At 38.4% G+C, this 13,804-nt stretch overlaps 1 protein-coding gene across 1 annotated transcript; it reads left to right on the plus strand.

Annotated features, from left to right (window-relative positions):
* The first annotated feature begins 4,144 nt into the window (after positions 1–4,144).
* LOC138941610 (uncharacterized) lies at positions 4,145–4,636 on the plus strand. Its single transcript, XM_070311438.1, has one exon. It carries the CDS (start codon positions 4,145–4,147, stop codon positions 4,634–4,636), a length of 492 nt encoding a protein of 163 aa, XP_070167539.1.
* The last annotated feature ends 9,168 nt before the right edge of the window (positions 4,637–13,804 follow it).

The raw sequence follows: 13,804 nt of genomic DNA on the forward strand, positions 1-13,804 counted from the left end.
TCGGTATCTGGTGATATCCTGACGCTAAGTCTAGTGTAGTAAAATATTTAGCGTTTCCTAGCTGGTCCAGTATATCGGTGATATTGGGCAGTGGAAATGAATCGCCTATTGTTAAATCGTTTAGCTTCCGAAAATCTACTACTACTCGGAGCTTAGGTTTTCCGGATGCGTCGGCCTTTTTTGGTACCACCAATAAGGGTGCGTTCCATTGACTCGCACTTGTTCGGATTATGCCATTTTTTAGCATTTCTTGCACTTGTTTATTTACTTCCGTTTTGTGCTTCTCGGGAAGACGATACGGTCTCGTGTTCACCGGCGAGGTGTCGGCGCGCGTGTTTATCTCGTGCTCTATCGTCGCGGTGCACGTCAGTGGTTCTCCGTCCAACTGAAATGTATCGTAATATTCTTCGCATATCCGTAGGAGTGCCTGTTTTTCTTCCGTATTTAAATGTTGCGTGCGTAGTAGTTGTCATATTTGTCCGTGCCTCGAATTAGTATACTTAAAATTTTTTCTTGTTTCCACCGTATGTATTTTAGACTCGATCTCGCGTTCTATGTTTTCGAGGGTGACGTTCGGCGTCTGTATCTCGACTTCCATATCGGTTATATTTATAATACTAACGGGACACGTGTAATCTTTAGGTTCTACTAAGCAGTTTCCAAGGTAAATTCCTGGAGCTGTTTCTTCTGCTCGTACTATTCCTATTCGATTTTGATTTGTTGTCGCTTTTACGATGGTTTCGCTGCGCGGTTTTAGAATCGTTTTGTTAAGCGAATGAAATTTTAGTACGGTGTTTCCTATTTTTAATTGACTTTTATTATAATCGCAAGATACCGAATGTTGTCGAAGGAAATCAATTCCTAGTATTCCTTCATATTCGATCGGAATGTCGTCCTTTACCACGTAAAATGCATGTTTTACCTTATGGTTTCCTATCTTGATTGTGGCGTGCATTTTTCCGATGGTATGTATTTTATGTCCGGTTATACCAGTGAGCGCGATTTTATTTTCGTGTATCAATGTGTCGTCCTTTAAATGTTTCAATTTTATTAGTGAGATGGTCGATCCTGAATCGTACAATATCTGTATTTTTTCGTTTTTCGCTTGTCGCATTGGTAATGTTATTAGCAATAAGTCCGTCTTTTTCTTTGCGCGTGGCATATCTTTAATATGCGTAACGCGATACTCAGATGCAGGTCGCGGTTGTCTCTTTCTCGCTTCTTCCTGCTCGTCTTCGCTGCTGCTACTTGCGCTATCGGCGTTTCTGTTTTGTTGTCGCGGTTTCTTTCGATCGCGTATATTTTCGTCGAGCGTTTTTTGCTGATTTCCGACTTTTAGTTTATTTGTATTGTTTTTCGGTTTTCCTTTTAGACTCCAGCATTCGTCGCGGCTGTGTCCTGTTCTTTTGCAATGCGAGCAGTATTTATTTATCGCGTTTATTCGCGAGGGTTTTTCCGGCTTCGGGAGCGCGTATTGGCTGCTACGGCAATCGCGTCCGAAATGTCCGTTTTTTCCGCATTTAAAGCATTGCGGTGTCGGATTTCGACTATTTCGCGAGTAACTAAATTCGGTTTTATTTTTATTAGCAAAACCACTCGTTCTCGCTGTTCCCGGTCTGAGTTTTTCTTCGGCGCTCGCGCCCGTTATCGCTTCTTGGAGCGTCGTATATCGCTGCGCGCGTACGAGCACTTGTAATTCGTCGTGTAACCCGATTTGGAAATTTATTAATGCCTGCGCCTGGATTGTCTGTTGAATCGTGCGTTTGGATAATGCGGAATGCTCTTGTCCTTCGATCATCGAATCGTATAATTTCATCGCTAGTAGATCAACGCGTTGTCCGAAAGCGTACGCAGTTTCATTCGGCTTTTGTTTTAGCGAGTTGAATTCGATCTGTAAATGTGTCGTGCTTTGTTTTGACTGGTAACAAGTCTCGAGTTGCTGCTTTAATTCGTCGAACGTTTGTATATCTCGCGTCTCAAAGTCCTGCATCGCTTTCCCTTTTAATTTTGTAAATAAGATTGCTTGAATTAACGATTCTTCGTCTGCGGGGTTTATGTTCTGAACAGCGTATTTGCACGCGTTTAAAAATTCTTGCAGTTTATGTCGCGAGGTTCCGTCGAACTCGGGGATCATTATTCTCGCTTCCTTTAACGGTAGATAATTCGGGGCGACGCTTCGTCGATTTCTGATATCGCGTCCCGTTCGCCCATATGTTGTTTCAAACGCATTATTATCGTTTTCCCTGTTAATGTCTGTATGACGGGGTAATTGCGCGTCCACGCTCTCTAATCGCGTTACTCGTATGTTTAACGAATGGATGTCCGCGCGTATATCATTTAAAATGTGGATTATCTGTGTATAATCTCCTTTTTCTTCGCGGTTTGTTTCATGGGGCGGTGTGTGATCAGCCTCGGGAGTGGTGCACTTGGACACAGTATAATTGGACACGGTGCAAATGGACACGTTACAAATGGACACGAGATTTTGCACACGGTTCAATTGGACACAGTGCATTTGGACACAGTAATTTTGGATACAGTAGCTTTTGGATACATAAGAAAATACGCATCGTTTACTTGGACACCGCTCAATTGGACACTGTTCATTTGGACACCGTTCGTTTGGACACAGAAAGATGCGCACCGTTCATTTGGACACCGTTCGTTTGGACACCGTTATTTGCCCACCGTTCGTTTGGACACCGTTCATTTGCCCACCGTTCGTTTGGACACCGTTCATTTGCCCACTGTTCGTTTGGACACCGTTCATTTGCCCACCGTTCGTTTGGACACCGTTCATTTGCCCACCGTTCGTTTGGACACCGTTCATTTGTACACAGAAACATGCGCACTGTTTGTTTGAATATGTAACAGATGGAGAGAAATAAAAATCATTTTGGGAAAATATAATCAGTATTCTTATAACACTTTATACTGGTAAATCTATGTAAAATATGAAATCGTGAAAAGGAGATACATTTGAAGGTTATAATATCTGTCAAAATAAAATATATTCATATTTATATATCTCTGATACTGATGTCATTAATTTTACATTGCTTTTAGCAACCTGTGGCTGATACCGACGCCATCAACAAACTGTACGTGGATCAGTGCGTTAAAACGTTGAGAAATCAACTGAAAAAGTCAGATGTGAAGCTTGCTTCGTTCGAGAAAGACGTGATAAACGAGCTTCGGCATGCGAATATTGCTAGATTAGAAACGAGTAACGAACGCTAACGAAACGTCAACGAAACGACGACGAAACGTCAACGAAACGCCAACGAACGACGACGAAACGTCAACAAACATCAACGAAATGTTAACGAAACGTCAACGAACGCTAACGAAACGTCAACGAACGACAACGAAACGACGACGAAACGCCAACGAAACGCTAACAAACGATAGCAAACGACAACGAAACGCCAACAAAACGCCAACGAACGACAACGAAAGATCAACGAACAACAATGGACAGCAACAAACGGGTCAAGGACGGCTACGAACGGCTATCGAACGGCAACGAATGGTAGCGGATGATAAAGAACGGCTATTGAATGACAATAAACGCAAATAAACGGCTATTGAATGGTTAAAAAAGAAAGGTTAGAGATATAAATCATAATGTAATTTCTTTGCACCTATTATTACGCGCCGACTAGCCGCACCGCTAAAAACATGACATTGTTAAAATCCAACGGACGTAAAAATATCGAGAAGCTACGACTCGTCGAGGAACTGCATGCTTCGGCGAGAAGAAATTTTCCCCGAACACGCATTGTAGTGCGGGGTTACGATGACCTGTGGCAAGCTGAAATCGTCGAAATGCGTCCGTACTCTCGTTTCAACAGAGGTTACCACTACATACTCACCTACATCGATGTGTTGAGCAAGTACGCCGTGGGCCGTACCGCTCAAGAATAAAGGCGGAAGCGAGACGGCTGACGCTATCGCAAAGATAATTCGAGATAGTAAGAGGTGCCCGAAAAACATGCAAACCGATATGGAGAAGGAATTTTACAATGGCAACGTGCAACGTCTCATGAAGAAACACGGCATCAATCATTATTCCACGTATTCGGTGTTGAAGGCATCGGTCGTCGAACGATTCAATCGCATATTAAAGAACGACATATAGAAGATGTTTACGCTCAATGGAACTTACAAGTGGGTCGACGCGTTGCCGCGACTCGTATCGGATTACAACGGGCGCAAGCATCGAACGATCGGCATGCGACCCCTCGACGTTACCCCCGCGATCGCCGAAAAACTCTTGGATACTGTGTACAGCGCAATAAAGATCGCCGGTCCGGCAAAGTTCAAAGTAGGTGACCTGGTACGCGTTAGCAGGTACAAGACGATCTTTGAAAAGGGTTACACGCCAAACTGGACCACCGAAGTGTTTAAGATCGTTAAAGTGCAGCGTACTAATCCCGTAACCTATCTACTCGAAGACTATTGCAAAAAATCTGTCGCTGGAGCGTTTTACAAGTACGAATTGCGTTGCGCGACGTATCCGGACGTGTATCTCGTGGAAAAAGTACTACGTAGGAGAGGTGACAAGGTTTACGTGAAATGGCTGGAATTCGATGGATTGCACAACTCTTGGATACACAAGGACAATGTCATTTAATTCATACAAATTGTATTTTATTTTTAACATATGAAAAATATGAAATACATATAAAGTATCTGAAATATGTAAAATATATACAGCATATAAAATATATGTAAGATATATACAGCATATAAAATATAAAACAAAATATAAAAGAAAGATAGAAATATATTTCATTTGTTTTCCCGATACATATACATACATACATACATTACATTACTTTACATTACATTACATTATAAGGGTATCCGGTAATGTTTCCACGGTAGCGTGTCAGTCGAATCAGGTACGATATATCGCTTGTCGTCGTACGGACTCAGGGCGATTTCTGTCTCACTGATTGTGTCTCACTGATTACACTTCGTGCAATTTTGATCTTATGCAGGACTGCTGTCTAGTCATTTCAATGTCATCGCGCAGACATCGCGTGTAATCGTCGAAAGTTATCGTTCTCGCTACGACGTTGCGCTTGACGCCTTTAACCTTTTTTGTATCCTTTTTACTATTTACTCGCAACGCGTACGTTTTTGCTCTAAGCCCGACAAATTCAGTCATGATCGCACCGTTATTCTCGTCCTTCATCAAGCCTCAGCATTTTCTTGTTCTCGAGCGGTATACCGTACGCGTTGTTAGCCGGATAATCGCTCGTGTCGAATCTAGCGATATCGCGTTTCATATTCTCGTACACATCCTCGCACTCAATGTGATAAATCTAACTGTCTGTATCGGTGTACATTATTTTACAATTTTTGCGACATAACGGTAACATGTACTCGTCGTGAAATTCATATAAACACACTTTCGATATATCGAGTATACACATACCGACATAGATCGGTTTATTGAATTTTACCTCGAGGTTGCGCAGTTCAACGGCGACTAAATTTTCCGAAAAGACGCTCCTGCTATGAAAATTTGGTTTCGCGATCATCGCCTCCGCGCCGTATCGTCCGTCCCACTTTGTTAATAATTTTACATCGACGTGATTGCGCACGTTTTCCATAGTTTTACCGAATACCGCGTTGTTCACTAACTTGTACAAATTTTTCTCGAAATCGTTTGTCGTGCGCGTTCTAAACCGGGTGTTGAGTTCGATGTAATCGGGGAGCCATGCGGATTGAGCGAATTGCAATATGCGATGTATCTTTGCGATGCGAAGGCCGTGACGCGTGCATTGCTGCATATTGCGATAGTGTATGACGTAACGCTTCTTATCGTATAAGGTTGCGAGAAACTTGTCCTGCCGCTTGCCGGGCGGCTTATCGCGCGTCGGTCAGAACGGTAGATCAGCGTGCGCGTCGTGAAGATGTTGCGACTACTCCAGATCGACCTCGAGAATATAACCTGTACGAATCTGAAGCGGTCGCGCTAACGTCAAAGTCAGAGATGTCGTTGACCCATCGAAAATCGGCATAGGGCAATGGTTGACACATCGCCCAACTGTACAAGTTGTTTACATCGAAATACATGATGTACGACGATGGTTTCGATGGGTCGTAAGACGGCATATACTTGTTATGGGCGCGTATCTGCCGGAACATTGGCTCAGGCCACCGCGTATTCCCCGTTCGATAAACATAACCATATCGGTATCAGTAAGTAATTCGAACGTAATATTCGTATGTTTTAGCATGGCATCCCACGTGTATCCGGGAAGAGTATAGTAATACGCGGGGTCGAGCGCATAACTCTCGACATTTGTCGCGAAAATTTTTAAAAACGTCGGCCAATAACAAGACATCCGTTTTTAAATACAGATCGCTGTATTCGCCCAAGGTTCGTAGGGAGAACCGCCTCCAAACGTTTTCGGCGTGCGCGTAATCGCTCTTGGATACGGTGTCACCGGTCAAAGAACTATAAAATGATTCGCGCGGTGGTAAACATGTATCGTGCAACCTATCGACACAGTCAATGTAATCATATGGATGACACCTTTTCGCGTCAATAAATTGAACTCTTCGATCGATAAATTTTGAAATTTCGATTTTAGAATTTGGAGTTTATCATTATTTAGAAACGATGCCAATTTTTCGAGACTAGTACTGAGAAATTTGTACGAATCAATAAACCGTAACTTTATATCGCTTCGCCAATCTGATTTTTCGGTAGTATCTTTAACGTGTTTCGTGAATGAAATATACTTTTCTTTCGTTATCGGTAGTACATCGATCGAGCCTTCGAACGCGGTAGCTATTTCCTCGATGATAAAATGTGAATCGTAATCGAATGAATTGTGAAATACTATTGGAATGCAAAAAGAGTCTTTATAATTTAAATTGCAGTTTGAATGCGCGGGACCTTGGTACCGCCAGGTAAGATGGCAATGATCGCGTACGCGCGTGTCGTCTTGCGTGAACGGTTTTTCGCAAATGTGACAGTGTGTCGCGCTGTGAAACTTTTCCCGCTCATCTCGCGTTAAATTTACCATGGGGGCATTCGTGGTTAAAATAGTCTTTACGCGTTGCGCTAAATTTTTTAATTTTTCTACGAACTACGAAACGCAATCTACGGCGAGAATAAAACGCGGATAACGATTCGTCGTACGAACAGTGCATAAGCTATGCTAAATACTTGATGATGCTGAAACGTGTACGTAGACGCCATCGGATCACCGTTTTAGGTATGTGTCACATTTATAAGAAAAAGGGTGCTATGGAACTTCTACTGAGATAATGTTAAAAATAATTTAAAATATTTTATAAATTATAAATAAATTACAAATAAATAATTAAATAATTAATAAAAGATGACATGAATGAGTTTAAAAAATTTTTAGATTTAAACATATTATTGTAAACAATATACATGCACAATTATAATTATAAAATATTAAGTTTTATGAAATATTAATATTAATAAAATAATTGTATAATAATAAAATAAACTAAAAAAAGGGAGGTAATAAAATAATATTGGTCATTTTTTAATAATAAATAAAAGTATTTTATTTGGCAGAATCATAAAGAATACCAACATTTGTTGCAAGGGTAAGGAAAACTGCCAAAAACCTCACTAGTATTCATAACAAAAATATATCACAATCTTTTTATTATTTAAAAATATAAAATAAATATTTATATTTATATGGTAATATTTATACAAAAGTAAAATAAATTCTTAATAAACTTAAATATGTTAAACTTAACTATATTTTATAAAATATCAAATCAATAAAGATATTACATATCAAAATAATAGCTACACTAAAATAAAAGTAAATAAATAAGAAATAAAAATAAATAATATAAAAGAATAAAAAAGATTAATTAAACCATTAAAAAAAATACATTTATATTGCACATTGCAGGTACATAAAATAAATTAATATTGCACATTGCAAAAAAGTACATTTATAGAAAATATCTGTAACAGAAAATATTGTTAGAGTAATAATATATGCATGCATAAAAAATGGGCTAGATGAATGTGAATTTATATGTTAAAAAAATATAATAAAATATACAAAAATTGTAAAAACAAAATATGAAAAATTACGAAATTAAAATAAAAATATCACAAGTTACAAAAATAAAATTAAAATACCATCAGATGAAACGCATTATTTCGCGGATAAATTATGTGAATTATATAACTCTAAGTGTCGCGAATCAATTTCGAAATTTATACAATTAATGCCTGCAGCCTGAAAACTTGAGCGAGCTATGCAAATTGCGGAAATAGTTTCAATGGATAATCGATTCCTTTTTTTATTTTTAACATCTGTAATTATCGAGAAAATACGTTCGGCTTCAGCATTTGAATGTGGAAGAGAAAATACCGCTTGAACTAATAATTCTAAATTTCCAAATATTTTATCTCCATTAAAATCTTTAAATTCTAATATTTTTTTTCCACATTTGATTTATTTCTAATGAAGCTAATTCTTTTTTCTCTGAATCATTAAACATTGACGGCAGAATTCTCCATTTGAATGCTAATTTTGTTAGGTCAATATTACCTACGCGCAAAGCAACACAAAGCAAAGTTAAATCTTTAATTTTAATTCTTGCTTCATCAAAAAGAGCGATTTTGGGATCTAAAAAAGCTAATTGTTCAAAAAAAGTGTCTTTATATGGTAATCGTTTTAACATTTCGCGAACTGCCATCTTATAAAATTCTAAACACATTAATCTAATTTCTTTCGCGCACTCTAATGATACTGTTAATAAAAAGTGTTCACATTCGGGCCAGACATATATATTATTTAGGTGTTGGATATAATTTTCATTGTCTACATTTAAAGTAACAATTTCTTTCAAAGCCTCCGGAATCATAAAATTTTGAGCAATTTGCCGAATTATATGCTGACTACTTTCAAACAATCTATGTATTAAAATTTCGCGTGATTGAAATAAAGCATTAAAAGTGTTGAAGAAATTTAACGAATATTTTAAAAATAATAAAAATGCTTTAATAAAATCATCATTTAATTGGATTAAATAATTTCTGCAGATTTTAATTTGTTTTCAGTTATTGCCAAAATAAAATAATTTCTTAAAACTTCCCAATTATCTAGTACTCTAATCACGCAATGTTGTAAAACAAGCCATCTTGTATTCGAAAATTTAATTTTTTTCTACATTAAGAGGATGCCGGAGCGACGGCCGAACTCCGACGGGTTAGCGCCCTCATCTAAGCGTAACTAAAATTATCGATAATACCGACCGAAATAATCAAGCCTTTCCATATATCTTTCCAAGAGGAATAATATTTGGCCATGTGTGTGTGTGTGCATGTATTGTTATATATATATATGTGTGCCTTTTATGTGTGTGTATATATATATATATATACACATACATACATACAATGGCACAATACATATATATGTATTATAATATATAATAACGGTTATATTGCTAATCTTACATAACTATTAAATCGCATCCGGTTCAAAATATAGTAAAGCAACCAGCACACATAAATTGCCTCTGGAATACTTTTTACAATAACCAGCACAGGTAAATCGCCTCTGGGATATTTTTTACAATTACCAGCACGCGTAAATCGCCTCTGGGATATTTTTTACAATAACCAGCACGCATAAATCGCCTCTGGGATATTTTTTACAATAACCAGCACACGTAAATCGCCTATGGGATATTTTTTACAATAACCAGCACACGTAAACCGCCTCTGAAATTTTTAACCAGAATGCTCATGCAAACCGCATCTGCTATGAAATATTTACAATCAGTTCACGAAAAGATCGCTTCTGGGATCAAATATTTCGGCAATATTTAGAGCGCACATGCAAACCGCATCTCGTATGAAATATTTACAACCAGTTCACGAAAAGATCGCTTCTGGGATCAAATATTTCGGAAATATTTAGAGCGCACATGCAAACCGCATCTGGTATGAAATATTTACAACCAGTTCACGAAAAGATCGCTTCTGAGATCAATTATTTCGGCAATATTTAGAGCGCACATGCAAACCGCATCTGGTATGAAATATTTACAACCAGTTTACGAAAAGATCGCTTCTGGGATCAAATATTTCGGCAATATTTAGAGCGCACATGCAAACCGCATCTGGTATGAAATATTTACAACCAGTTCACGAAAAGATCGCTTCTGGGATCAAATATTTCGGCAATATTTAGAGCGCACATGCAGACCGCATCTGGTATGAAGTATTTACAACCAGTTCACGAAAAGATCGCTTCTGGGATCAAATATTTCGGCAATATTTAAAGCGCACATGCAAACCGCATCTGGTATGAAATATTTACAACCAGTTCACGAATAGATCGCATATAGATAATATATAACACACATATAGTATGCTCGGATCAGAAAGAGATGGACAGAGAAGAATAGGCAAAGAGAAAGACGATATGAGTGTAAGTGAGCAAGTGTCTATACAAGTGCAGTAGATAGTGGGCACTATGGGGCGTCAAAACAAACCCCCACTCCTCGGCCACTGGGGCCGACCCCCTGCTGTGACGGTCTGGGGCCCTCCCCCATAAGGGTGTCTGTGGAAAAAAAGAGTGGAGGGGACTCGTAGACGTCTACGAGGCAATTTTCCCTTTAAATTTTTTTATTTTTTTATTTTTTTTTTATTTTTCGGTCGCGTGAACATGCTCTTGCTCGAACCTGGGTCCTCCGCCTCAAACAGGGTCCTAGTATGCTGAGCTAGCTGAAAACTTATTAGAATAGAAGTTAAACGTAGTATTTGTAGAGAATAGTCCAGCGCTAGGATAGGGGTCCTGACGCACAGTGGGGAATTTCGGTCAAAACGTGGCCATAAATCGAAGAATCATCAGAATTGCACAAAAATTGATAGATTAATGTTTTCGGGGTCGCTGATTACGAATCCGGTGTTTAATTTCTCAAAAACAAAATGGCGGCCTCAATATAACGGACCAAATCATTAAATATTCACCAGAATTGCACAAAAATTGATAGATTAATGTTTTCGGGTCGCTAATTACGAATACTCATCCGATCTTGGCTGAAAATCAATATCAATGAATTTTAGAGGTTGCCGATTACGAATCAAATTCGAGAATTTCTAGAAAAATAATGTTAGACTCAATATGAGTAGGTAGATTTTATTATTATAATTTTTTTATTTATGTATTATATATCCGAATCGGAATCATTAGCAAAAATAATATCCTCGATATTATCGTTCGACAGCAATTGAATAGCTTCAGGCAATAACTCTTTTAATTTTTTTTGAGATAGTTTCCTCAAACTAGATATATAAGGATCTGACGACACCAACAGCCAATTCAAAACATCTTCCATTGTTTTTTCACGCGAACATTTTCGTGAGAATCCCTCTCTATATTTTTTAATATCTTTATTTCGGGCTTCCTGAGCTTCCTCAGATAATTGCCCAATTGGTAAAAGGGCGGAAGCTATTATCTGAGGACCGTGAATTAATAATTTATGAACTGTAGTTGGCATATTGTACCATGGATATTCAGATACAAACATCCTCGCAGTTTCCAGGGCGTATTCTTTGTAATTACCCACATTAATATCGTACCCACTTGAAATAGTTTGCAGAATTATGTGGAATCTCTTAATAATCTGTTCGTTTAAACCAGTTATCAAGGCGCTTATTGCCGAATTTTCAAAAACGCGTCGAGCAGTATTTCCGTCATTTGTGCTACCATACTCAGGCTTCGGGCGATCTACAATGAGCCCCAATTCTGATCTGAAGCCTTTTTGGATATCTGATTTACGTTGGCTAACTAGCTTCGTTTCGTCTTCCGTTCGTGCTTGCCACTTTTTGAGGCTGAGTTTATAAGAAAGATTCAATAAGCACTCAAACAAACGAATCCACGCGTGCAACGTGGACATCCCGAAACGTAAATTTGTTTCATTTATTTCTCTTTTCAGGACTTTATCAATATCATTAAAATCTTTTGAGGTAGCACCGCATAAATAACACTTTAAAGTAGAAGCTGTAGACGTGATAGCATTACATACTTTTCCGTCAATCATAGTAAATAGCATTTCATAATTGATTGTTATTTCTGTGCCATCTACTACGATTTTAAACGGTACTAGCGATGTAATCTGCTGCTCGATAAACTCCATTTCATTAACAGTAGATTTCGTATTTTCGTGGAGGAACTGTAATCTGATAGGCCGACAGAAGCGAGGAGAGGAAGATCTCGGATTTTTCCAAATAATATTTTCAGTTTCTTTGTTACATTCACTTCCGGCAAATTTAAGTTGTAAAGGGACAAGCGATGTTAAAAATATATTTGCGTCCGAATTACTTTCGTCACTAAACTTTTGTTTATATTCGCTTTGACCGGAACTTCCGTCGCACCCCCACTTACAGATCAAGTCCGCTTTTATAACTGTTTCCATATTCAAGGATTTCATAATCTTTCTCTGAGTAAGAAGAAGACGTTTGCATGTGTGGTCTAATAAATCTTGCAACTTTATATCTGCACTACTTTCAGTAATAGTAATACTAGATCGAGGTGGATAACATAATTTCTTGGCCGCTCGCACTGCTTCATAGTTCGGATATAATCGACAGTTATTTTCCTTCATTGATGATCTAATGACGTTGTATTGCTTTCTGGTGAGTTTAGCTTCGACCATAATCGAGAGAGCTACGTCCGCAGATAATGTAGTCTCGACTGTCGCTTGAAATGCTGTTCTGTATCGTAAAGCTCTTGTTGGTGAGGTTGTTGTAATGTCCTGTACAACTTGTGCTGAATGTAAATTTCCGGAAGAGCGAAGACTCATTTGCGTAGCGTATGACAATTCTTCAGTTATAAAAGTTTGATGAAGCTCTTCAGTTTTTCGCCGTTTTGATCGTTCACTACATGAACGGAAATCCAGCGAGGGACGACCACGTATGCTTAATTTATCTGTATTCGAACGTGTAGGGAACGACATATTTACTTCCAGCCATGTCTCATTTTTCTGAAGAAAAAAATTCATGTTCCTTTTTGCCTCTTGCCATTTTGTGCGCAGTTTGAAGAAGAATTTTGACATGTGTGATCTGGCATCTGGATGGATTTGAACAGGACAGTTAATTCGTTCGGACAACTCCTGTTCCAAATGTTTAATTTGGTTATTAAATTCATTGCTTAAGCAATTCTGCATAATAAGGAATATCTCTTTTCTTTTATAGGTAATTAACTGATTGCCAGATCCTGTAAAAAATGCATGCAAAAAAGCGCATATTATTATATATTTGTAGCCGCGCCTTCGAATTACACGTCCACATTAACAGAATTTATTTGTTTCGCCGATCGGAGAGATAGGACGTAAATGACTTGAGCGGGTTTAGTTTGTTGAAAAGTGTTTATTCCTTTCGACACCAACTCCCGGACCGTCTTAGGTAATCGCACGCGACAGCAAGATATGAGCGGACACGCGAATTATCGTTTAACTATAACTTTATGAGCTTTAGGCGTGGTGTGCTCCCGGTGAAGGCTTGCGACGAAGTGTCTTAACTGAAAGCCCGTCTCTGCGATCCACGTACAATAGTCCTGGTCGATACGTGTACTACAAAAAACGGAATTTCGATCGTTCAATTCCGAGAGCCAATCGGCTATCGACAACGAGGTGTTTGTCAGGATCGAACGATACGAAGAAACCACAAAAACGAAATGAAAACAAGGCTTCGCACGTAACGTCTCGCTTTAGAACGTTCGAGAAGCAAAATTAATAATATAATTTATAAAACTCCTACTTT

Source organism: Polyergus mexicanus, unplaced genomic scaffold, assembly GCF_030449975.1.
Source record: "Polyergus mexicanus isolate NDT 795.1 unplaced genomic scaffold, iyPolMexi1.0 SCAF_19, whole genome shotgun sequence".
Lineage (NCBI taxonomy): Eukaryota > Metazoa > Arthropoda > Insecta > Hymenoptera > Formicidae > Polyergus > Polyergus mexicanus.